The sequence below is a fragment of the Nothobranchius furzeri genome, chromosome 11, assembly GCF_043380555.1.
Source record: "Nothobranchius furzeri strain GRZ-AD chromosome 11, NfurGRZ-RIMD1, whole genome shotgun sequence".
NCBI lineage: Eukaryota > Metazoa > Chordata > Actinopteri > Cyprinodontiformes > Nothobranchiidae > Nothobranchius > Nothobranchius furzeri.
In genome coordinates, this window is record NC_091751.1 from 25,002,414 (window position 1) to 25,028,466 (window position 26,053).

Below are 26,053 nucleotides of genomic sequence, written 5' to 3' on the forward strand. Positions count from 1 at the left end.
AACATCCCCCCCCCCCCCCCCCCCCCCCCCCAATGTCATAACCGTTAAGTCGAGTAACAGTAGAGGACATCGTCTCAGGACTCAGTCCCCCAATAAGAAGTTTGTCCTTTAGAAAAGTCAGTGCCACTAAACTCTACTTTTAATGACAGTCTTGAATTAGCTCACTATGGATGGATTTGAAACTCACACTCTTTGGACATTCCCACTGCAAAGCACTTCTGCAGGCGGCAGTACTGACAGCGATTTCTTGTCACCTTGTTGATGATGCAGTTCTTGTCCCGATGACATGTGTACACCATGTTCTTCTGGATGCTTCGGCGGAAAAAACCCTGAGGAGACAGGAAGTGAGGGGGGTGAGGCGGGTGAGACGTTTAACAAAACAAAACAGACCCCCAACATGTTCTCATTACTTTACTTCTAGTCTTCCAACTCTAAACATCCACGGATTTCAACTAAAGGTTTCCTGCCAAATGAAGATAATGTCATAACAGTATCCATAACGCTGTGGTGAGCTATTTTGTCTTTTTGTTGCTATTGTAAGAGTCTGCGTGTCGCCTTAGAGGGATCTGAGCAACTTCAAATGCTGACTTTAAGCTGAGTGCTGGTGGGAAGAGACAGCGAGAACCTCTGGGTATCAAACAGGGAGGCTGCTGGTGAAGTGTGGAAGATTAACCGAGGATTTTGGTTCTGCTGTGCTGGGACACACAGCGTCTGAACTCCTCAAGGTGACATTGAGTTACGAGAGAGACCAAAGCCTCTTGTCTTTCAAATGAATGTTTTCACTGAAACTCTGTGGCTCAGCAGTGAAGTCGTGGGTGTTTTTTGAATCCATGAACTGATTTAGAGTTAATAATTTTTAAAAACTACATTGAAAATGTGAATGACAGAAGTTGTGTTCGTATAGAGAAGATTGATAAGTTCTGAGTCAGGCTGCTGAGGGAACTGCACTATTAAACCAAACCGATAGCTAACTCCAATAACCATTGGCTATACACACCCTTCACCCTTCTCTGTGGTGTATCTTTATCTTATATCTTTAGAAGCAACAAGCAATTTCTGCATTGATATTGCCTGGGGTGGGTTGACATAACTTTTACAACCGAACTGGCTGTTGATCTTTTACGGTGGCTGGAGTTCTCCTGTGAGACAAGCAGACTATGCCGTGAGAGAGTGTGTAATGAACATGCTTCTTATTTCCTGTTTGGGTGGTGCTTTACAGTTGGGGAAACTCATGTCAGTGAAGGAACTGACAGAAATACTGACGTTACACCGGTGAGCAAAAGTGTGCAAAGGGAAGGAGAGAGGGAAGAGACAGGTAGTGCAAAACTGCAGGAAAAGTGTGGGTTTTTAAAGCAGAGTCATGTCCATTGTAGGCGTCTCCTTACAGGAAAGTCCACACACTCTGGACCGTTGGATCTCAGGCTGGACTTGTGATACCACTCATCCTTTAATATGAACACAGGAACCAGAATCTCCAGGGGTTGTTGGGTTCTGCTGCTTTTATGGGACCTTACTCCATCTGGCATGGAACATGAAGACATCAGGATATAAATGGAGACGGTTCGGGAGAAGTCCACCCGACCTGGGTCTTTTGTCACCCGGATGTACCAAGACCCATTGAGGTGGTGGGTGGGGGGTCATTATTCTGAGGTTTCATGAAATGATCATCCATCACCCAGGCTCCTTTGCACATTGAAAGGCGTTCGTGCCATCAAGGAGGAAGGAACGGTTAAATTCCATTTACCATAGATTTCAGAGACAGATGAGACCTTGCCTTTTCATTAGTGAGCCAAGATGCATGATGGGTAACAGATCAGATCTCTGGACCGAAGCGGCCGACTCCAAAGCCCACCGTGGATCAGCCTGAAGCATCCGTCAACTATCAGCAGCACAGATGCCGGTCAACAGCAGCCATTTGTGTCTAACCCTGATGGCATAAGACCCCCCAACACACACACACGCAAACACACATGCACACACACACACGCACACACACACACACACACACACACACACACACACACACACACACACACACACACACACACTTTCTGGCATTGCTCATTTTGTAAATAGAGGTCTGTATCCTGAGCTGGATGATAATGGCGTTCCCATCACCGGCTGTATGAGAATGTTCAAGTCACATTTAGATTCCAAGGCGACTCGGGCACTTGTGTCATTCAAAGCTGAGAGCATTCAGGCCACACAGCTTTAGGGGTGTGTGTGTGTGTGTGTGTGTGTGTGTGTGTGTGAGTGTGTGTGTGTGTGTGAGTGTGTGTGTGTGTGTGTGTGTGTGTGTGTATGTGTGTGTGTGTGTGTGTGTGTGTGTGTGTGTGTGTGTGTGTGTGTGTGTGTGTGTGTGTGTGTGTGTGTGTGTGTGTGTGTGTGTTCAGTGCTTCACAAGCAGCAGGAGTTGCTGCTTAGTTGCCAGCACATTTAATTTCGGAGAATTTTTTGATGAAATTTGGGAAACTTTTGTTGTTTGTTTGAGGTCAGTAATACCACAGTGTTCAAAACTTCCTGACTTTCCTTATCCATGACAGAATGAAGCCAGACCACAGATTTACAGTAGGAACAATAGAAAATTCACAAGCTTAAGTTTCACGTCAAGGTCTGGATTTAACTGGGCCACAAAAACATGGACATCCTACAACCGAGCAACTCTCAAATGAAAACAGAAACTTCCTGAACACATCCCGGATGAGCCCCCAGTTCACCTGTCCGGGAGGAGCCAGGCCATAGGGAGCCTGAGTCACGCCTATCTACTTCCAGATCATGGGTCCCCGGAAGAACGAAAACATGAATGAAAGTCAACAGGGCTAAAAACGAATTTTTTTTATTCCGCTTTTGTGCCATGGATTTCACCAAGCCCCCATAATTCGGGTCTGAAAATGAAGCCGATACAGAAATGGAAAAAAATGCAGTTCCACCCTCATCCACTAGGGGCTGGTGTCAGAAGTGAGTATACTCACATTGACTCCCATGTTAAAAATACCAATTTCACAGCAGAAATAAACATTTTTACAGCCTGGTACCAAAGCATGTTTTAGGTTTAAATGATCTACTTTACACTCATGACAACTCTGAGGGGGGTGAATATTTTTTGTCACTGTTATGTTTAAGTGTATTAAATGCCTAAAATTCTGAATACTTAATGAGCATCAGACCCCCGTGACCGTAGAGCTAGCTCCGTGGAAAGGCCTCAGCTTGATCCTCGGCCTCGCCTGAAAACTATTCCGCGATTTTAAGTCTCTCAACTTAGACCATTAGTTGTGCCGTTTGTGTATTCTTTTTTGGATATTATTTGTGCAATTGTTGGACAAAATGAGTTGCTGTGGCATTAATTGCACTAATAGAGCGTCCAAGGAGTCTCCACTTCATTTTTTTCAGAAAGTAAAATTATATTTATGTATTTTAGGTCACTGCCGCTCTTGCCCTAGCTGAGCTTAGATTTTAACATATGCTGTTTAACCATGAAATTTAAATGTAATAGGGTAAAACCAAGTGCATTTAACATAATGCTGCACTTTTGAAAATGGGTTGAAATATAACATGTTGGTGGAGCTGGGTTCCAGCTATCATTATGGTCCTCTCCCCCCAGCGGCAGCTCGGCACATCTCTGACTACAACGGAGCCTGTCTGCTTGCGTGGACTTCTGGCTTGTGGAGCACTCGGATGGAAACCGATGTTTTCCAACCGGTTCTCCCCAGCGGCAGCTTTGCGCATCTCTGATCACAGCGGCGCCTGTCTGCTGTGCGGCTGCCGGCTTGTGGAGCTCTCGGGAGACCTCTGTGTTCCACCCGGTTTTACCCAGCGGTCAGCCCGGCGTATCTCTGATTCAGAAGCTCCGGTGTTGTGCACAGTTAACTCCGGTTGTAGCTAGGTAGCTACCTCCGTTAGCTTAGCTCCCACCTCTGCGTTAGCTTTGGGTTAGCTTGTAGCTACATCATTTCAGTTCGACGGGTGTCGTCATTTGATCCCAGCCTCACACAGCCCCACCCTCAGCTCCACCTTTTTTCCCTTTTCTGAAATTGTCTAAGTTTGACGGAACCTGTGACACAGTCAAAATGGCGGTGGTAGCCACCTCCCATTTTGGCACCAAAACATAATCGGAGCCTATGGAAACAAATTGTCCAGTATATATGTCAATGGATTTCACAATGATATCTGTGAATCTTAAAGACGCATTTTGATACCAAGAAAGTGCGTATTTTTGAACGGGGGGAACGTTATTTTAAGTTTTTGTGAAAATAAGTCCAGGACTAAAAATGTGCATCACGAAAGTAACATCAAACCAGACACGGAGAAAAACAGGGAAAATGTTTGAACGTTTAGCGAACTTGAAATCCTTCCTTCAGGAGGATGGAACCACCATAAATCTGGCTATTTGGTAAGTAGCAGCTACGTTTTGGGAGAGGAGGCTCTGTGGTGATGTCACATATGCGACGTGCCGATGTCTGATTTGAAGTCATGCTAATTACGAACATTTACAAGCTAATAAATCACAAAAGACGTGACTGGCGTAGTTGAGACACCCATCCTTAGTTTTCATTTAAACTCCAGTACAACATGTGTGCGATCCAGGGCATAAGTCAAAGCGGATTAGAAAAAAGCTCTTTTAGCGCCATTGACTTGCATTAATTTTTTCGTTCTTTTTTACCCATGAGCCGACCGGAAAGGGTGGAGACTTAGGCTCCCTATTGTGTTAAGGTGTTGTTCTCTCAACCTCCACAGATCCCAAGCAACCACACTCAAGTACTATTTACAATGATTTATTTACAATAAAAAAAACTAAGAACACAGTTAACGAAAGGTGAGGGAGGATTAAAAGCTCAGGGTGAACTACGGCCTAAAACAACTAACAAAACACCACTAACTGAAATCTACCCTAGGTCACCTAGAAATAAAAAGAGCCAAATGACACACGAAACTTAACAAACTTAACAAAAACTGGAGAAAACTGGCCATTAAACTAAAAAGACAGTTTACTCCAACAAATCCTCAAACTAGACACTTTAAGTTTATGCAGGGCACAAACAGAATGGTGGCTGCATGGCATGGGCAGCGGTTGAGGGAACACAGCTGCTGCCAGTACGGTCCCTCCGAAAATGGTTGCTCCTCGCGGTCACCCAATCAGGATCTCTCACTGCTGTCTTCTGCCAATCAGAGGAGGGCACCTGAACACTGAAATTTACATGATGAATGACAGAACAGAAAACAAAAGGAAACAGTCTCGTACATGTAAAAATGATTCAGAATGCTCAGGAGGGCATCTGAAAAAGCCGACAGCATTTTGATTGGTTTTGTAAAGTTATTCTCAAGGCAGTGAACCCAATGAACAGACTACTGCAAATCCTTTCTTTTCTTTTGAACTGAATGTTGACTTATTTAGAAAGCAGGAGCTGCACCAAGGTGCTGTATAACAAAAACAACATGACAAGCAATACAAATCATGAACTCATCCAACCATCACACAATAAATAAATCATGTTGTCAGGCTCTACTCTACAGGGTAGACGGGAATTTTTAGCAGCCCCTTAACGTTTTCCAAACTTTGAGCAGATCTGATATTTGTAGGTAACTGATTTCATAAACAACCAGGGGCAGCAGAGGCAAAAGCACCATCGCCTTCGAAGTCTGGATCGCCTATGCACATCTGGTTATGTGATCTCTGTGTTCCATATTGTAGAAAATCCTGAAAGTCAAATGAAATAATAGGAATGAAGATATTTATATTATGTTCTTGTTTCTAAGACCCGCTAAACCAGGGGTGTCAAATATACGGCCCGCGGGCCGCATCCGGCACGCAAGCGGGTTCAATCCGGCCCGCGAGATGGTTGTGTAAACTTTATTTTCATACTTTACAATGTAGAGGGAAAATAAACTTATCTTTGTGAGCAAGTTTCCTCTGTAATGAGTATAAATAAAACAAAGCTGCGCTCAAGGCCCACACAAGAACTTGAATCATATCCTGAAGTTGGCCGCCACTCAGGATGTGACTTCTGATATTGATGTGCTGGTGAAAGCTAAAAGATGTAAAGTAAAATGAGTCAAATATACTTTAAGTGCTGCATGAAACTGATCTAGCCATGTGATCTGTAAACTCTTTGAATCACTAAGGAATGTTTATTTATTTTTTTATTTTTTTCAAAATTTCAAGTACACTTCAGGTGTTGTACTTGTACTATTTTGGATACACTGTCCTCAGGCTCCAGCTTTGTTTTATATTGATTGTATTAAAACAAAGAAAACAATCTGAAGTTGTTTTTAATTTACCGGTCCGGCCCACTTGGGACTAGATTTCCCTCAATGTGGCCCCTGAGCTAAAATGAGTTTGACACCCCTGTCCTAAACAAATGAAACTAAACCAAGAAGGGTTCCAGACTCCAGCAGCCACTCTATTTTCAGAGGGTCCTCCTAATGCTTCAAACATATTTCTTATTAATCAAAAAACCCAACAGGAGCCAAACTACACTGATCAGTTAGATAAATATTCAGTTAGATCACCGATTCTCCACCGAGACACACCAGGAAAACATGTTTAAGGCTTTAGAGAAACACAACCAGTGACAGGTAGAATTCAAAGACAGGAAATCATCACAGATGCTAAAACAGCAACAGTGACCATACTGGGACTTCTCAGGACTCAGGTAGAAGAAGAAAAAGAAAATATCATTTCTATAGCGCCTCTCAAGATAAAAATCACAAGGCACTTCAAAAATATTTCAAACTTTACACCAAAGGACGTCAGATGTCAGGACCAAGGTAAAAACTGCCTGATACCTGGAGATTGGTTTTAGTCTTACAACCTTTTTCCTGCTGATTTTACATCTAACGTTTGCCCAATGAGGGTGTTGGTCTGAAGTCTGATGTCTTTGTGAAACCCGATGATGATAATAATAATAATAATGCATTGAACTTATATAGCGCTTTTCAAGACACCCAAAGACGCTTTCACACACTCTCACATTCACACACTGCTGGTGATGGTAAGCTACTTGTAGCCACAGCCGCCCTGGGGAGGTCTGACAGAGGCGAGGCTGCCATTTGGTGCCATCGGCCCCTCTGACCACCACTAACACAGGCAAGTTGGGTGAAGTGTCTTGCCCAAGGACACAACAGCAGGATACCCCTGGCGGGAGCTGGAATCGACCCCATGACCCTCCGATCATGAGGCACCTACCACCTGAGCTACTGCTGCCCCATGATGATCTAAAGTAGACTTTGTTTTTCTTTCTCTCTTCTATCACTGTTTTGTTCCTGTTTTCTCCTCCTAAGTATGTGGAATTGTGCAGCTCTGAAACTGACCAACAAGCGTCCTGGAGGTTTAATCATTCCAGTCTCGTAAACGTGAGACCAAAGCACTCCCTTGAGCTGAGTGTTGTACAAAAGGTTTTTACTTCCCTGAAGTGTATTGGTGGATTTGAGAACCAGCTGTTGAGAAGATTAAATGATGGGATCAGGGGGCTTTCAACGCTTTTATTGATGAACATCAAACAGAGGCGGGAAGCCGCTGACGTCTCTTTCCTTTCTTCCAGCACCCGCCACTCCTTCTCCCTTTAAGAGCAACACATGATGTAAATCTGACTTTTTTCCTCCTTTTGTGCTGCCATGTGGGTCTCCACTGTCTCTATGAACTCCAAACATGAATAACATCCATCCATCCATCCGTTTTCTGTCAGTGTTTGATTTTAGGAATGAAACCCCTAAAACCCCCTCCCCAGCCACCTTATTGTGAGGGAGGGTTTGAGTGAGCCTATCAGCTAAGTTGTCAGGGGCTTCATAGCTCTGGTGGGATCACCCATGGCAAACAGGTCCTAGATGAGGGATCAGACAAAGTACAGCCCAAAGACCTCTCATGATGATTTACACAAATAGAAACAGTCTTCCCTCGGCCAGACCCAGATCACCCTCTGGAGCCAGGCCTGGCGGTAGGATACATTTGGCGAGCACCTCCCCCATGGAGCCTAGCCAGGCACATGAGGAGACGTGGGTCTCCCTTTCCATGGACTCGTCACTCATGGGAGGAACCAAAGGGTTGGGTGAAATGTGAGATGGTTGGTGGCCAAAGACCATAGTAGTCTTATACTTGGCTACAAAGCCTGCTCCTGACAAGTAGGTGGAAACACTAGTTGGAGGTCTCAACCAGCTTTAGCTGTGGCCTTAGCTGGTAAAGAATCAAACATAAATGTGATGTGTGTTTTCAGTTTTGAAGGGTTCGGTCACGCTCGTCAATAATCAATTGAGGTTTGGCTTTTACCGCAGCTAGATGTTGTACTGAATATGATGGTTTTATTTTTGTAAAACACCGGTTCAGTGTGTGTCTCATATTGCTGTTTTAATTTGGGATATTGGTTTTTGCTGTTTAAGTGTACGTGCAGCGCTTAGCACGACCCTGTTGCTGCATTTTAAGGCATTTAATAAATAAAGCTGTTGTTGTTTTTGAATATCCTTTGATCAAGTTGAAGTTTCTACTTATTATGTTTAAATGAAGAGGCTGGGGTGGGGGTGGGGGTGGGGTGGGGCGGAGGGCGATGCTAAAATAAACCGAAACACAAGGGAAACTTTAGAAACTTATTTTAAAAACCACTTTTGCTCTCTGATCTAATGTGGAACAGGAGCTACACAGATCAGGGATCTATAAACACCAGCTGGGGATCTTAGAGTCAGTCTCCACACCTTGGTTCATCGTTGTGAGCCGTGAGGAGGGCTGTAGCATGTGACTAGACACAAATGCGGTAGTGCTAGCGCAAAAGAAAGATACACGCTGATAAAAAAAAACATGATCAGGAAACGCCAATGATTAAAAGCAAACTACAAAGCAAACCAAATGAGCAGAAGTAAATGCAGACAAACCTCAAAGAGTCAGAATTGTTGAAAAATTTCACAAGTTTGACGCATTCACACCCAGGTATTCTCACAAAGCTGCATAGGTGGAGATCCCAGGGGGGACGGGGGGGACGGGTCCCCCTCACACAAAGCTGTCCCCCCACTAAAGAAGTTATTGTAAACACATAAATGCTATCAGTAAACCAGTATTGTCTTCTAAAACCACAACGTAAAAGTTCGTCTGCAAATACAAAACAATGTGTTTTTAATTGTTGAGAAATTATAGTCCACCCCCCAATTCCTCAAGTTGGTACGGTCGGTCCACACACAGATTCCAACGGGCGGGGCTGCCGGCTCTGCCCCGCTCACAGCTTCACAGCAGCCCGCAGACTCACAGGAGGCGGGAATCAAAAAGCCAGCGGTTTCCAGCAGTAAGTCATTTATCACACGCTTCTTCTACAAACTTAAATATGTGTGTCAGATGTGGTCATAAATGTCAAACATAGACACCGATTATCTTTAGATTTTGATCACCGGTGGGAGATCCCTTTATGACAGACCACCACCACCACAGTAAAAAAAAGTTGTCACTTCATGTTCTCTGGTCATTCCAGGATTATTCCGCTATTATTATTCCATTCACTAAGGTGACCAAAAGTTCCTTTTTCCGGACACGTACGCTTTCACGGTCTGCCCCTGGATTCTGCGGAGCATTTATAGATCGATGAAAATGTCCACGTTTCATCCTGTTTAGCAGATGAATATGGTAGAATCAAAACTAACTGGTCGGATGTATGGAAAACCACAGCGTGTAACCGCTCTTATCCCGTCTTCCCCAGGCTCTGCAGTTGTTTACAATATGTCAAAGTGCAGGTGCACCGTGCAGCTTAGGGATGAACTGGTTGCAGCAAATGTGTGGTGGAGGCACGTTGCTCAAAGCTCTCAGTGTTAAACATAGAGCCAAAGATCCCGTTGGCCACACAGACCCAAAACACTATGAAAACTGAGAAAAGTGAGAGATCGATTAAACTGAAAGATAAACTATAGAGTATATATATGTTTAGTGTATTCGTAAAGTAAATGTTTTTAATTTTTATTATTAAAATGAAACAAATATTTCAAGAATATATTTTTCGATTTTGTGTATCTTTTCGTTCAGTAGGACTTAGATAAGTTTATTAAATATTACAGAGTTATTCTCTAATAGCCTTCAAACATTTCTATGATTTATTAAAAAGATTTCAGTCATTTTGATACTTGACTTGTGAAAGCTGATTTGAAGTTTTTTATTTTTTCTAGACATATTTAGAAGGAAATTTTCAAATATATTAAAATCAATATGGAACTATTTGGATTTTAGTAGCTTTCATGTTATGTGATTTAATAAAATTTTAATTTGACATGTTCTCTCTCTTTGTTGTGAAAAAGTTAGATATGTTTTAGTACTTAAAATTAATGCTTTGCATCCGTCCACACGTGTAGCTGCTGGTCAGCTAATAGCCGTGTCATTTCAGGACATGTTGCTTCAACTATTAACGATCTACTTTTAAATCTTTATCCTGAATTGCTTATTCCGTTTTAGGCCACGGTCTTGTTATTGAAATGAAAACAAAAAGAAAGGATGCTTATGGAGATGTACAAAATTGGCAAGATATTATTGTTGATCAATATCCTCCAGCTCCGTTCTAATGACAACATCCCATCTGTGTGTGTGTTGCTGTCCAACTGTCAGCAGACCAGGTCAGATGAAATGGCAGAGAAACGAAAAACAGCAGACATCAGGTCGTTTTTTAAAGCTTCAGAGCGTCAAGTAAGTAGAAACTTGCATTTTGATAAAGACATCTATAAGAAAGAAATGAAATTGTTTCTAAATGGTTTCATTAGGCAAAGTCCAGTCAATTAAGCACAGGCAGCCAGAGCCTGTCAGACACAGGCACAGAGTCACATGTCAGTCTCTTATAAGGACACACAGTGTTGTATGTAGAGAGCATTTTTTTTCATGTCCCGCCCAAAAAGGTTACTCTCTGAAGTTTTACTGTTTATTGTCCCCCCCCCAAATTGAAATGGGATTCCCGCCCTTGCAAAGCTGTCTAGCATAATTCTAATGTTGACACAGGTCTTTCTAGAAAATAAGAATTTATGTCTTAGTGGAATTTAGGTCACAAAAATAAAGGTAAAACAAACAGAATTACTACAGACAGACTCTAAAAAAACACACGGGGAGAGTTTGAAGAAGCAAACACCAGATAGTTCCCGAGCGCAGCCACTACTGTAGCTCACACTTCAAATAGGTCATACGTGGAGATGTCATTTCACCAGTGTGTGAAGATGTCTAGTGGGAATTTAACTTCATCCAAACTAATAAAAAATGAAAAGCTATTGTTCCTTGTTTATCTCCACCATCAGATCATCAGATGTAGAGAAATGATGGCGTTATGATGACATGGGTTAGTGTGTTAGTGAGAATAACTTACATGATGGAAAAACACTAAAAACAAACACAAACAAGAAAAAGGTATGCTGACGTGAACCATGTTAAGATCTACAGATCCACCCCTCCTCATCCCAGAGCTCAGCAGATAAGCGAGTTGAGCTGCAGAGCTGGAGCATCGGTGAACACGGGTACAGCCACCTGGGAGACAAGGCCACTTCCCCCTGGACTGATAAACTGCACCTTTACCAAGATCATTATCCAACATCTTGTTATCTTAATGGGCCAGGGATAGCATGACAGAGCAGCGGTCCCGCCATCCAGGGCCTTCTCATTTACAGATTAAAAAACGAAAGTGCCGCCCATTAATTATTTAGCTACAATTCAGCTCCTTGTCCACCTGGCCTCCTCCTCTTTCTGCCTCCCTCTCCCTTCCCCCTTCTGCTCCTGCCATCAGCTGGCTGTCTGTCTCCCCGGTCCCAGCTTTCAGGCCGGGTCCGTGGCGTTTTGTGTTGCTTGAGCATTCAGCACAGCCACAAGCGTAGAGCGGCAGTGTGGGGGATTAGCTTTCGCTCTTAATCGTGTCGACATCTTATCACTGCTGTGGAAAGTGGAGAGGACACAGGAGACCCTGAAGGGGAGGTTCCAGAAAAACAAGATGTGGTGTGTGCGTGTGCGTGTGCGTGTGTGTGTGTGTGTGTGTGTGTGTGTGTGTGTGTGTGTGTGTGTGTGTGTGTGTGTGTGTGTGTGTGTGTGTGTGTGTGTGTGTGTGTGTGTGTGTGTGTGTGTGTGTGTGTGTGTAAAGGGGTGATGGTTATCCAGTTTATCCAGCCTAGGCTATTACTTACACCTGGAGTTCATTGGAAAAACACATCAAGGTTCAGTGAAAGGACTACACTGTGTGTAGAAGTAAGGAGAGGGGATGGCGGGTGTATCTAAACTTTCTTTACGGTTTTGAGTCCCTGTTGAGAGGAATTCCTATCTGTAATCAAAAGGCGAACTGAGAGAGTTGTGCAATGTTTGCATTGGTCCTAAGACAGATGATCTAAACTAAAGTCGGAACCAATGTGTGACTGTTGCACATGGTCACCGGCCACACTTCTTCACATGTTCTGGTCCTGCCCAAATCTACAGAGATATTGGTGGTCTGTTTTTGATGCACTCTCCAAGATCTGTGCACCTATGTTGTTTAACTGTTCTGTTTGGAGTGATCACTGTGTGCCTCCTTGTCCATGATGGCATTTTGTTCTTTATTGGCCAGAAGACTCATACTGTCCAAATGGAAGGATTCCCATCCATCCACCCAGTGTACAGCCAATGGGAGGCTATGGGTCATGTTCAATTTGTGAAGATCAGGTGATGATTGATGGATAGAAGGATGAATGGCTGGATGGATGGATTGATGGGTGGATGGATAGAAGGATGAAAAGATGAATGGATGAATGGGTGGGTGAATGGATGGATGGATGGATGGATGGATGGATGGATGGATGGATGGATGGATGGATGGATGGATGGATGGATGGATGAATGGCTGGATGGATTGATGGGTGGATGGATAGAAGGATGAAAAGATGAATGGATGAATGGGTGGGTGAATGGATGGATGGATGGATGGATGGATTGATGGGTGGATGGATAGAAGGATGAAAAGATGAATGGATGAATGGGTGGGTGAATGGATGGATGGATGGATGGACGGATGGACGGATGGATGGATGGATGGGTGGACGGACGGATGAGTGGATGGATAGCTGCTGGTGTAACCCTGTTAATGCCTTTTTTCTCCCTCCCCTGAACTTTCCTCATGTATTCCCTCATTCATCTACAAAGGAGCGCCGTCATGGCTGCTCCCATGGTCTGCCTGTATCTGTCCTGTCTATATGTGTGTGTGTGTAACCTTGGTCAGGTTGTACTATGGAGTCAAATTCCTATGCTCTGATCTGATCTGAGCGCTGGCAATAAAATTCATTCTGATTCTGATTCTGATTCTGATAGTTAGATGGCTGAAAAGATGGCTGGATGGATGGATTTATGGACAGATGGATGGATAGAAGGATGGATGAATGATTATTCAGTTCAATATTATCGAGCTAGGAAACACTGCCATTTTCTCTCCACCTCAGGCAAAAACACACAACAGTACGGCCCACTGCACTAAATTCTAGATCATGAGCCATGCTAACTTTGCAGGTTTATATTCTATCATAGCTGTTTTGAAGCATTTGAATGAATACATTAATAATTAGGGCGCACACACACACACACACACACACACACACACACACACACACACACACACACACACACACACAGAGATGGGGCCAATTTAGAAGCTCAAAACATGCAAGTCTTTTTTTTGCAGAAAACCCAGGACATGCAAACTGTATGCAAAAAGTTCTCGGCCAGAAGTTGAACCAGCAAAACTCTTTCGGCAAGGCAGCAATGCAACCAACTGCACCAGTGTATCATCTTTCTTATGTGATCACAACATTAATTATGTGAAAATGAGCTCTAAATGTCAGTGTGAGGCATGGTGTTTGTTCCTCTGATGAACAAATAGAAAGCAAAAAGATGCAGCAGGTGCTTAAAGACCTGTGCTCTCAAAGCAAACTTGAAACTTGAGCAGATAAAGCACAAACAGAGATGCAGGTAAAGGCTACAACAGCAAGAACAAGACATAGCTCTTTCAGACTCCCACTCATCTCAACTGTGCCTCTTTACAACAAGTGCTCTGAAACCCAATCAGTGCTTATCTGTCCACCAGAGCACCCTAGCAACCCAGATGGACCAGCAAGTGCACTGCAGACTGAAAAGGGAATTCTCCTAAATTGGAAGAGAAAGTAAGGGGAAAGGAAGGAAGGGAACAAGAGAAGGACAAAAAGTGATAGGTGATGAACTGAGGAGCTGTGTGATTCAGGCCGGCCTGCTCTGAATGGCAGGAGAAACAGAGAACTGGGTGGTGGCGTTGGAGGGGTACAGAAACTGACAACAGAGCGAGTAGAAAGAGGTGGTTTCAGATCACAAAGGAACACAGATGGCCCACTGTGACACCAGTCTTCTCACCAGTCTGTTATGGCCCTTTGGTCTCAAATTGGCAGGGTCTGCATGTTCCATCTAAACCCCTGACCCGCACCCCCAGCTGTCAGATGAGATTCTGCTTACTTACAAATACACTTACACTTAAAAACTTGCACAATTACAGGGACTCAGGTCTGTTCTGAATGTTTCTTGGCCTTTTGCTGACTCTTCCAGTGAGACTAAGATCCTACTAGAGAGGAGGTCTGAGGTGTTTGCATGGTCTGTATGGTATGGTAGTTCTGGGGTGTTTACTTGGTAGATATGATACCGTAGTTCTGGGGTTTTTATGTGTTGGGTGTGATGCGGTAAGCCTGGGGTGTTTACAAGTTGGATCAGTAGGGACGGGTACCGAATTCGGTACTTTTCAAGGTACCGACCGAATTCCATAGTACCGACCGAGCACCGACTCACGTCATTTCAAACAGTGCCTCGTTTCGGTACCCGTCCATCATAACGAGAACTTGCCAAGACAGCGGCGCAAACACAAGAGCGTTATGTCATCGCTCGCTGCGAACCAGTTGTAAACAGAGCAGCATGGTAGAAAGAACGCAGGCTAAAGCTTGGGTCCACTTCACTAAATGTGATGGGTAACTGGGTGATGATGAAACCAGCGACAACGATCTAAGTGAGACATCCTCATCTTAATCTGCTCCCGTAGGTAAATAAAATTAGCTTGATATGTTAGCTTCCGTTTCGCTAATGGTGCGTTCGCTTTCTCCTCGGAAATACAAATTCCCAACTAGAAGAACATGAATGCACTCTAAAGTTTGGCTTCACTTTACTAAATGTGACGGGTGATTGGGTGAAGATGAAACCAGTGACAACGATCTAAGTGTGAGGCATCATCGTTTTAATCTGCTCCAGCAGTTAAATAAACTGTTTAAGATAACGTTAGCTTGGTATGTTAGCTTCCATTGCTACCATTGCTATCATCTAATGGTGCGTTCGCTTTCTCCTCGGAAATTCTAACTTCCCTGTAGGAAAAATCAAATGAAAAAAGACGGCAAAAGGAATGAAGATACAGAGTTAGTTAGTTCACAGTAAAGATGTTTGCTTCAGTTTAATTATCAGCTTATAAAACTACAAGGACGATGTTAAAATACAAACAGTTGTATGTTATTTATCGTGATATATATCAAATATTGTTATATATTGAGAAAAATATATATTTAATTATAAAAGAGAATTAAAATAATAAACATTCAAAAGTATCAAAAATTGGTACCGTTAAGTACCGGTGTCGATTCGTAGGTATCGGGAATTAGTAACCAGGGTTCCCACTCTTTTCTTGAAATTATTTTCCAGTACTTTTCCAGGACATTTTCAAGACTTTTTTCAGTGTACAAGTCAAGTTATCAAAACTACAGTCTGCCGATATCCCGATATATTTAGAAACAGATATGATATTGTACCTACCTATACCGTTATTTTGACAATATAGTTGTGGAAAGATTTTTGTCTTTCACAATCCCACCTGCTTTCCTCTACTTACAATGCAACACAACTAAAACAGAAGTTATTCTCTACTTTAGTTCATACCAGAGATGTGACACTGTGGGATCATCAAGTCATCTCCATGTCATGTTTTTGTTCTGCTCAGCAACTGAACCAGATTAATTCACTGTGCTGATTGAAATTGTCGTCGTCTTCCTCCGCTTATCCAGGTCCGGGTCATGGGAGCAGCCTCCCAACTAGGGAGCTCCTCTCCCCTGCCACCTCCACCAGCTCCTCCGGCAGGACCCCATGGCGTTCCCGGACCAGACTGGAGATGTAACCTCTCCAACGTGTCCTGGGTCGACCTGGGGGCCTCCTGCCGGCAAGACATGCCCGAAACTCCTCCCCAGGGAGGCGTCCAGGTGGCATCCTGACCAGATGCCCAAACCACCTCAAATGACTCCTTTCGATCCGGAGGAACAGCGGTTCTACTCAGAGTCCCTCCCGAATGTCCGAGCTCCTCACCCTATCTCTAAGGCTGAGCCCGGCCACCCTACGGAGGAAACTCATTTCGGCAACTTGTATCCGCGATCTCGTTCTTTCGTTCATTACCCAAAGCTCATGACCATAGGTGAGGATTGGGACGTAGATTGACCGGTAAATCGAGAGCCTGGCTTTCTGACTCAGCTCCCTCTTCACCACGACAGATCGGCTCAACGTCCGCATCACTGCGGACGCCAAACCAATCAGCCTGTTGATCTCCCGATCCCTCCTACCCTCACACTAAGGTGGCGGATGTTCAAGAAATTTTGCTAAATTATAATTTACACGTGTTAGCAATATCAGAAACACATTTAGATGACACAATTAATAATGAAGTAGTAGAGGTTAGGGGCTATAATATTTATAGACTAGATAGGAATTTGTATGGTGGAGGTGTGGCCTGTTATGTTCAAAATCACATACCAGTTAGAGTAAGAACAGATTTCATGGTAACTGAAGTTGAGACACTATGGTTAGAATTGCAGATTCCTCATTTAAAAGCTGTCATTATTGGATGTTGTTACAGACCACCAAATGCTCCTATATACCACTTGGATCAGATAGGAGGTATGTTGGATAAGGCATGTGATCTGAGAAAAGAAATTTTTTTCCTAGGTGACTTTAATATTGACTGGAAATCAGGAAATTGTCCATTGAGGAATAAATTGTTTTCATTTACCAACATTTGTAATTTATCACAACTCGTGCAGGCTGATACTAGAATTCAAATGAAAAGTAATGGCAAACTTTCTACAACTTTGATTGACTTAATTTTTACCAATATGACAAATTTATGTTCTAAAGCCGTTTCGATTCCAGTGGGCTGTAGCGACCATAATTTAATTGCGGTAACAAGGAAAACAAAGATGCCTAAAAAAGGCCAATTATTTGTGTGCAGACGGATGTTTAAATACTTCAGTGAAGATGACTTCATAGAAGATGTGAGGAAAATAAGTTGGACACAGGTTTTAAGTGAAGATGATCCAGGCCAAGCAGTAGCAGTTTTCAATGAATTGTTCACAAAGGTGTTAGACAGACATGCTCCTATAAGGAAACGTGCTGTGAGAAGGGTATCTGCTCCATGGTTGGATGAAGAATTAAAAGAATATATGAGGCAGAGGGATAAACTTAAAAATGAAGCAGTAAAAACTAATAGTCCAGATAAATGGAAAGAGTATCGTAGATCACGAAACTTTGTAACTAAATTAAATAATCATAAAAAACGGTTGTATTATCAAAAAAGACTAACTGATGCAAAATCGGATAGTGCAAGATTATGGGGTACATTGAATGAAATGATGGGTAGGCATAATAGGTCAGCTCCAACTTTTTTGGATGTAGGGGGAACTTATCTCACTAAACCAACAGAAATTGCTAATTATTTAAACCAGTTTTTAACTAATAAAATTAAGTTGTTACGAGATTCTATGGAAAATAGTCAAACCAAAAATATTTCCTATCAACTAATTAAACAAAAAATAATGTTAAATAAAAACTGCCAATTTCTATTTGATAAAGTGACTGAAGACAAGGTTAAGGAGATAATATTAAAAAGTAAAAATAAACCATCTGGCATAGATAATATTGATATAAAATGGTTAAAGTTAGTAGTAGATTTTATTTCATGTCCTATTGTTCATATAATAAATGGAAGTTTTAAAGAAGGTATTTTCCCATCTCAATGGAAAACAGCAAAAATAATACCTTTAATTAAGAACAATAGAGAACCACTGTCTGGTCAAAACAGTCGACCAATAAGTTTGCTACCAGCGTTAAGTAAAATCATGGAAAAAATTGCATATGATCAAATTAAAGATTATTTTGAGGTAAATGAATTGAACACAAAATATCAACATGCTTACAAAACAAATCACTCAACCACTACTGCACTTATTCAAATAACTGATTATTGCTTAGAGAATATCGATAATAATAAGCTAATTGGTTCTATATTTCTTGATTTAAGTGCGGCTTTTGATGTTTTAGATCATGATATTTTATTACAAAAACTTAAACACTATGGATTTCATACATCTGCTCTTAACTGGACTAAAAGTTATCTTACTGACAGAGAATATCAATTTTATTTCAATGGCAGTTTTTCTGAAAAGGGTCTGATGGAATGTGGTGTTCCACAGGGAAGTTGTTTGGGACCACTTTTGTTTTCTATTTTTTTGAATGATTTTCCGTGGGTGCTGCAACATGCGACTACAGCAGTATATGCAGATGATATTACTGTTTTAGCTTCAGCACATACGGAGAGTGCATTGAATGAAATATTAAATGAAGAGTTAAGAACAGTCGAGCAGTGGATAACTGCTAACAAATTAGTGATTAATGCAGGAAAAACTAAATGCATGGTAGTTGGCTCCAAACATACTTTACAGACGATGCCAAAGTTACATTTAACCCTGAGTAACAACATAATAGAACAACTAGAAGAAGTAAAATTACTAGGAGTTATAGTTGATTGTAAATTATCATGGACAAGCCAGATTAATTATGTTTTACGCAAAATGGGGAGAGGTATGGGCATAATAAAATTTTGTTGCAAATTTATACCACAATATTTACTTAAATGCCTTGTTCAATCATTAGTGCTTTCTTGTGTAGATCAAGCATCTGTTATTTGGTCCAGTACAAGTGAAAATAATTTGCATAAGCTACAAGTTGCACAAAATAAAGCTGCTCGTATTGTTTTAGGCTGCCCTTACAGAACAAATGTGGGAACGATGCATGAAAAACTTGCTTGGCTTGATGTGAAGAGTAGATTAAAGTATTTCGTGGTAACAACTGTGAGGAAAATAATAATTACAAAAACACCAAAAATTATACATAGCAAATTAATGTTTTTTTCAGATAATCATACTTATAATACACGACAAATAAATGAGATGAAATGTATTTTACCACGCAGTAGAACAAATCAAATTCAACGATCTTTTCACTATAAAGCTATGCTTGCATGGAATGCATTACCTAGATTTTTAATTTTTGAAAGTAATAACATTTCTTTTCATAAGAAACTGAAAATTTTTTTGTTTACACACCTAATTGTATAGTGACTATGAACTCTGCAACGAAGGATTGAAAATCTGTGTTTGAGGTCGAGTACTGGATATCGATGAACTATGATACGAAACAATGGACATGATGTCACCATTCTGTTATATTTTATTTTCAATCTTTATTGGTGTGATTAACTCCTTTCCCGATATTAGTTTATATATGTAATTTTGTTCTAGATATGTGATTTCATCTTGAGCTACTGGTATTATGGGAATTAGGGATGTGTGTGCGTGAATGTGTGTGTGTGTTTGTGTGTAAAGGGTATTATCTCATGTAAACAACTGTATGAAAATGTATGAGACCCCAGGAAGACTAGCATCTGCACTTAGGCAGAAGCTAATGAGGATCTCAATAAAACGAAACGAAACGAAACTCGTGAACAAGACCCCGAGATACCTTAACTCCTCCACTTGAGGTAGGACCTCTCCCGACCTGGAGTTGGCAAGCCACACTTTTCCGGTCGAGAACCAGAGTCTCAGATTTGGAGGTGCTGATCCTCATCTCAGCCGCTTCACACTCGGCCGCGAACCTACCCAGCAAGAGCTGAAGGTCAGAGCTGGATGAAGCTAGGAGGACCACATCATCCGCAAAAAGCAAAGACAAGATTCTCCTGCCACCAAACTCGACACACTCCACACCACGGCTGCGCCTAGAAATTCTGTCCATAAAGGTAATGAACAGAACCAGTGACAAAGGGCAGCCCTGGCGGAGTCAAACCCTCACCGGGAACAGGTCCAACTTACTACCAGCTATGTGGACCTAAATCACGCTCCCCTGGTAAAGGGACGGAATGGCCCTTAACAGAAAGCTACCCACCCCATACTCCTGGAGCATCCCCAACAAAGTGCCCCTGGGGACACGGTCATAAGCCTTCTCCAAATCCAAAACACATGTGGATTGGTTGGGCAAACTCCCATGTCCCCTCCATCACCCTTGCAAGGGTATAGAGCTGGTCCACAGTTCCACGGCCAGGACGAAAACCACATTGCTCCTCCTCGATCTGAGATTCAACTATCGATCAGACCCTCCTCTCCAGTACCTTGAAGTGGACTTTTCCAGGGAGGCTGAGGAGTGTGATCCCCCTATAGTTGGAACACACCCTCAGGTCACCCTTCTAAAAGATGGGGACCACCACCCCAGTCTGTCACTCCACAGGAACTGCCCCTGATGACCACGCAATGTTGCAGAGACATGTCAACAACGACAGCCCTACAACATCCATAGCCTTGAGATACCCAGGACGAATCTCATCCACCCCTGGGGCTCTGCCGCTGTGTAGTTGTTTGACTACCTCAGCAACTTCTGCCCCCAAGATTGGACAGTCCATCTCCAGGTCTCCCGGCTCTGGTTCCTCCTCGAAATGCGCGTAGGAGGGATTGAGGAGCTCCTCAAAGTATTCCTTCCACCGTCCGACTATAGCCCCAGTTGACGTCAGCAGCTCCCCATCTCCACTGTAAACAGTGTGAGCAAGTTACTGCCTTCCTCTCCTGAGGCGCCGGACAGTTTGCCAGAACCTCTTTGGAGACGATCGATTGTCTTTCTCCATGGCCTCACCAAACTCCTCCCATGCCCGAGATTTTGCCTTAACTGCCACTGCTGCACCCCGCTTGGATATCCGGTACCTGTCTGCTGCCTCCGGAGACCCGCACACCAGCCACGCCTTGTAGGCCTCCTTCTTCAGCCTGACGGCTCCCTGAACCTCTGGTGTCCACCAGCGGGTATGGGGGTTGAAACCACGACTGGCACCGGCCACCTTGCGACCCCAGCTAGCAACAGCCGCCTCAACAATCGCAGAGTGGAACAAAGCCCACTTGGAGTCAATGTCCCCCTCTGCTCTCGGGACGCGGTCAAAGCTCTGCTGGAGGTGGGAGTTGAAGACCGTCTTGACAGGTTCTTCTGTCAGGCATTCCCAGCAGACCCTCACTATGCATTTGGGTCTGCCAGGTCTATGCAGCATCTTCCCCTGCCATCTGATCCAACTCACCACCAGGTGGTGATCAGTTGACAGCTCCGCTCCTCTCTTCACTCGGGTATCCAAAACATACGGCCGTAGGTCAGATGATAAGACTACAAAGTCTATCATCGACCTGCGACCTAGGCTGCCCTGGTACCAAGTGTACCGATGGGCATCCTTATGTTCGAACATGGTGTTCGTTATGGCCAAACTGCGGCTTGCACAGAAGTCCAATAATGAAACACCACTCGAGTTCAGATCAGGCGGGCCGTTCCCCCCAATCACACCCCTCCAGGTCATGCTGTCATTGCCCAGGTGAGCTTTGAATTCCCCCAGTAGGACAATGGAGTTCCCTGATGGAGCACTATCTAGCACTCGTCCCAGGGACTCCAAAAAGGGTGGGTACTCTGAACTGATATTTATCCCATAAGCGCAAACAACAGTCAGGACCCGTTCCCCGAGCCGAAGGCACAGGGAAGCTACCCTCTCGTCCCCCGGGGTAAACCCCAACACACAGGCAGAGTGTTTTGGGGCTAGCAAAAAGCCTGTTTTGAAAAGTTTTGAATTTGCACCGTCTTCCTGACATCACTCACTCCTGCCTATAAAGGACACAAAGACATATTTTGAAAGATTGTTACTGTTTATATTGACTGTTTATTCAATAAATTAGGTCTGCTTTTCAAACCTTAGCTCTTTTATATCTTTCATATTTTATGTATTAAACTTACTGTACACACCACATTACACTTTACTGCTTATTTCACATAGTTGGATGTTAAACTGCATTTTGTTGTTCCAGTATTGGTCATTTTAGGTTAGTCCAGTCATCCAGAAACAAGATTCAGGGTAGATGACTAGGCTAATATCTCCCGCTAACACCACAGACATATTGGACCTGAAAATATTTTTTTTCTACCTCAGAGATAAGTACTTGTAGTTGTTCACTACCTTTTTTGTCTGGACTGTACGTAACATTACTATGATAAATATATAGTTACCACTTAAAATCATTCCAGTTATTAATTTAGCTGTGTTGAATTCAATTTAATTACGTTAACAACTTTGTTCAAATGACCATGCCAGTCTTCAGTTCTCACTGCCGCCTGCCTGCGTTCTGTGTAGCTAGCTAAAAACAGTATGAACAGCTGAGGCTCTGTCCTCTGAGCACATACTTAGTATTTTTGATAGAATCAAATTCATGACATTTTTCTCATTCACATATTTTTGTTTCTGCTGTCAGACGATAGAACTAGTATGAATTACTGAGTGGAGCGCGGGTCCGGTAGACTACCTGCTATCCGTTGCTATCCCGAAGCTCTCGTCATGTTCGCTCGTCTCAACGCATGAGTGAAAAAAAACAAAAGCTCTCCGCTGCTCCTTTGTCACTCAACAGAGAGGAGGAGAAAAACCTCTCACTCTATAAACTGCGATAAAGCAATACTCGTGAACCGAGTCGCTACTTTTGGCCCTTCTTTGGAGAAATAAATCTAGGGGTGAAAAATCTGTAAATCTAACAAAAAAGACAGTTGGAAAATCAGAAGTGGAACTGGAACTGAAGGGGAATATGCAATCTGATTGGTTGGAAGCATCATGTGGGGCACTGTGCTAGCTAAATGCAGAAATGAAAGGAGAAGCGCTACAGCCCAATATTGCCCAAAATGTTCAATCCATTTGTTTATCCACAAGGATGGAAAATTATTTTCCAGGACAACTCAAAAATTTCCAGGACATTTTGCAATTCCCCCCATTTTCCATGTGTTTTCCATGACTGGAAAATTGGACTATCATTTTCCAGGTTTTCCAGGACGCGTGGGAACCCTGGTAACGGATCGATTCAAATGTCAAAGGTACCCATCCCTAGTTGGGTGTGGTACGGTAGTTCTGGGGTGTTTACATGTTGGGCATGAAGAAGAAGAAGAAAATATCATTTCTATAGCGCCTCTCAAGATAAAAATCACGAGGCGCTTCACAAAAACAAGAACAAAACAAAAAAAATGTAAAAATATTTTTAAAAAAACATTTAGAAAATGTTTAAAAATATATTTAAAATGAGCAAAAATAAGCAATTGCGATTTAAAAGAAAAAATGTTAAGAAAGAGAGAGTGAATAGGAAAGAGGGAAATCAGTGGATCCTGAGGAAGGTGGAATAGGTGGGAAGAGCAGAATAAAGAGAGAGTGGTGAAGAAGGTCATACAAAAGCCAGCTTGAACAAGTGAGTCTTCAGCTGCTTTTTGAAGGAGACCACTGAGTCCACTGATCTCAGGCTCGGGGGGAGAGAGTTCCAGAGTCTGGGGGCCACAGCAGCAGATGATCTGTCACCTTTGGTCTTTAGCCTGGTGCTGCACAACCAGTAGGCTTTGATCACTGGATCTCAGGGACCTGCTGGGGGTGTAGGGACTAAGAAGATCACCAATGTACGATGGTGCTTGTCCATGTAAGGCCCTATAGACCAGAACCAGGATCTTGAAATGAACCCTGAAGTTGACTGGCAGCCAGTGAAGCTGGAGGAGAAGCGGGGTGATGTGGGTGTGTTTGGAGGACTTGGTCAGAAGCCGAGCACAGGCGTTCCGAACCACCTGTAGACGGTTCAGGGAGGTTCTGCTCACACACGTGAAAAGAGAGTTACAGTAGTCTAAGCGTGAGGAGATGAAGGTGTGGAGAACTGTCTCAAGTTCAGAGCGAGACAGAATGGGACTCAGCTTAGCAATGTTCCTGAGATGGAAGAAGGAAGAGCGAACAAGAGAACTGACATGAGAATCCAGGGTGAGAGCTGGGTCAAAGGTCACGCCAAGATTCTGTCACGAACTCCTCCAGCTGACTGCATTCCATTCATTCCTGCCACCAACGTGGCGACTGGCGTCATCACGCCGGCACTACTTAAGGAAGTGCCGGCGTTTCATTCATTGCTCAGTCATCGTTTCTCACCAGACTTTGTATCGAGTCTCCAGGCTTACCAGCCCTCAAAACACTCAAACTACACCTACAGGAGATAACCACGCCGGCTATCTCCGTCTCTCCGCGTCTGGGCAACAGAACTCTCAGTCACGCTTCAGATCTGCCAACGAACCTGACAGGATGACTGAGCCCCAAGTTGACCCAGCGGAGTTCGCGCGTTTGCGTGCCGAAGTGGCTCAACAGCGCGCAATCTTGGATCAGCAGACGGCAGACATGAACCAGCTCCGTGCCATAGCTGATCGCCAAGCCACAAAGATTGAGTCACTCACCGAGCTAGTACTCCAGCTGACCACCGCTCTGCAACGTCAGACCGCAGCTGTTCCTGACAGGATGGAACCACGCCTCAGCCTTCCAGAGAAGTGGGACGGAACCAGGGGATCCCCGGAGGGCATGTTGGCGACCCTGGCCATGACTTTCGAGTGCCAGCCGGCACGCTACCCCACATCCTGCTCTCGTGTCGCTCTGCTGACCTCACTGCTGACAGGTCGAGCCGGTGAATGGGCGGCGGCTCTTTACAATCAAAAATCTCCTGCCTGCAATGACTATGAGACTTTTGTAAAGGAGATGAAAAAGACTTTTGTGCACCCCAGCAGCGAGGTCTCGGACGAGACGCGGCTGCTTCAGCTTCGCCAGGGCTCCCAGACGGCGGCTCAGTACACCTCTCGCTTCCGGACGACAGCAGCTCGGTTGAGGTGGGATGACGCCGCCCTAAAGGCAGTTTACCTGGAGGGACTGTCACCGAGAATCCGGGAGGGCATGATCGGGCACGAGGTCCCAACCTCCCTGGACCTGGCAGTGGATCTGGCTCTCCAACTGGACCGCTGCATCCTGAACCGGCCGAGCACCATGTCAGCCCCCGTACACACCAGGACGTCACCCCGCCGGCCGGCTCACCAACCGACGGAGGAGCCGATGCAGCTGGGACATCTTCCCCCTGAGGAACGGGCACGGCGCTACCAGGAGGGAAGATGCGCTTACTGTGGGGATTTGGGTCACCACCGTGGCACGTGCCCAAAACGACCGGGAAAAGGTCCCTCCGGGTCGGAGTAGGAGCTGTCCCGCCCGGAGTCTCCACTTTTCCGGCTCCACACCGAACCACTCTCCCGGTCTCCCTCCACCTGGACCAAGGCCCGACCAGACTGGAGGCACTTTTAGACACTGGGGCTGCGGAGTGTTTTATCGACCACGGACTGGTTACTCGGCTCAAGATACCCCTCACCGCCCTCGACCGACCCATTCCCGTGACCTCTGTGGACGGCCGGCCCATCATGCCGTACCCTCTCACCCACCGAACTCAGGGTCTCCACATGACTATTGACCAACACCGGGAGACCCTCCACTTCCTGGTCATCCAGGCTCCGGCTACGCCTCTCATCCTAGGTCATTCCTGGTTCTGCCGCCATGAGCCTCACATCTCCTGGTCCACCAGTAAAGTCCTGGCCTGGGGCACGGGTTGCCATAACCACCGGGACTCCCCTGCACCTCGGGCAGCAGCAGCTCCTCCCAAAGACGTAGACCTGACGCTCGTCCCTCCTCAATACCACGACCTCGCTCAGGTCTTCGCTAAAGAACCCACTACCAGGTTACCTCCTCACCGACCCTACGACCTGGAGATCAGGCTCCAGCCCGGCACAACCCCCCCTCGGGGTCGCCTGTTCTCCCTCTCTCCGGCGGAAACCCGGGCTATGGACAGTTACATAACTGATGCCCTGCAGAAGGGATTCATCCGTCCCTCAACGTCCCCCGGGGCCGCGGGG

At 44.3% G+C, this 26,053-nt stretch overlaps 1 protein-coding gene across 2 annotated transcripts in view; it reads right to left on the reverse strand.

Moving 5' to 3' along the window:
- Positions 1-26,053, reverse strand: part of LOC107383247 (retinoic acid receptor beta) — a 289,762-nt gene that overhangs the window by 69,100 nt on the left and 194,609 nt on the right. For both annotated transcript variants that reach the window (XM_054745637.2, XM_054745639.2), the window contains one exon: positions 188-329. In XM_054745637.2, coding sequence (XP_054601612.1) covers positions 188-329 — 142 coding nt within the window. The remainder of the gene's footprint in view (positions 1-187; positions 330-26,053) is intronic.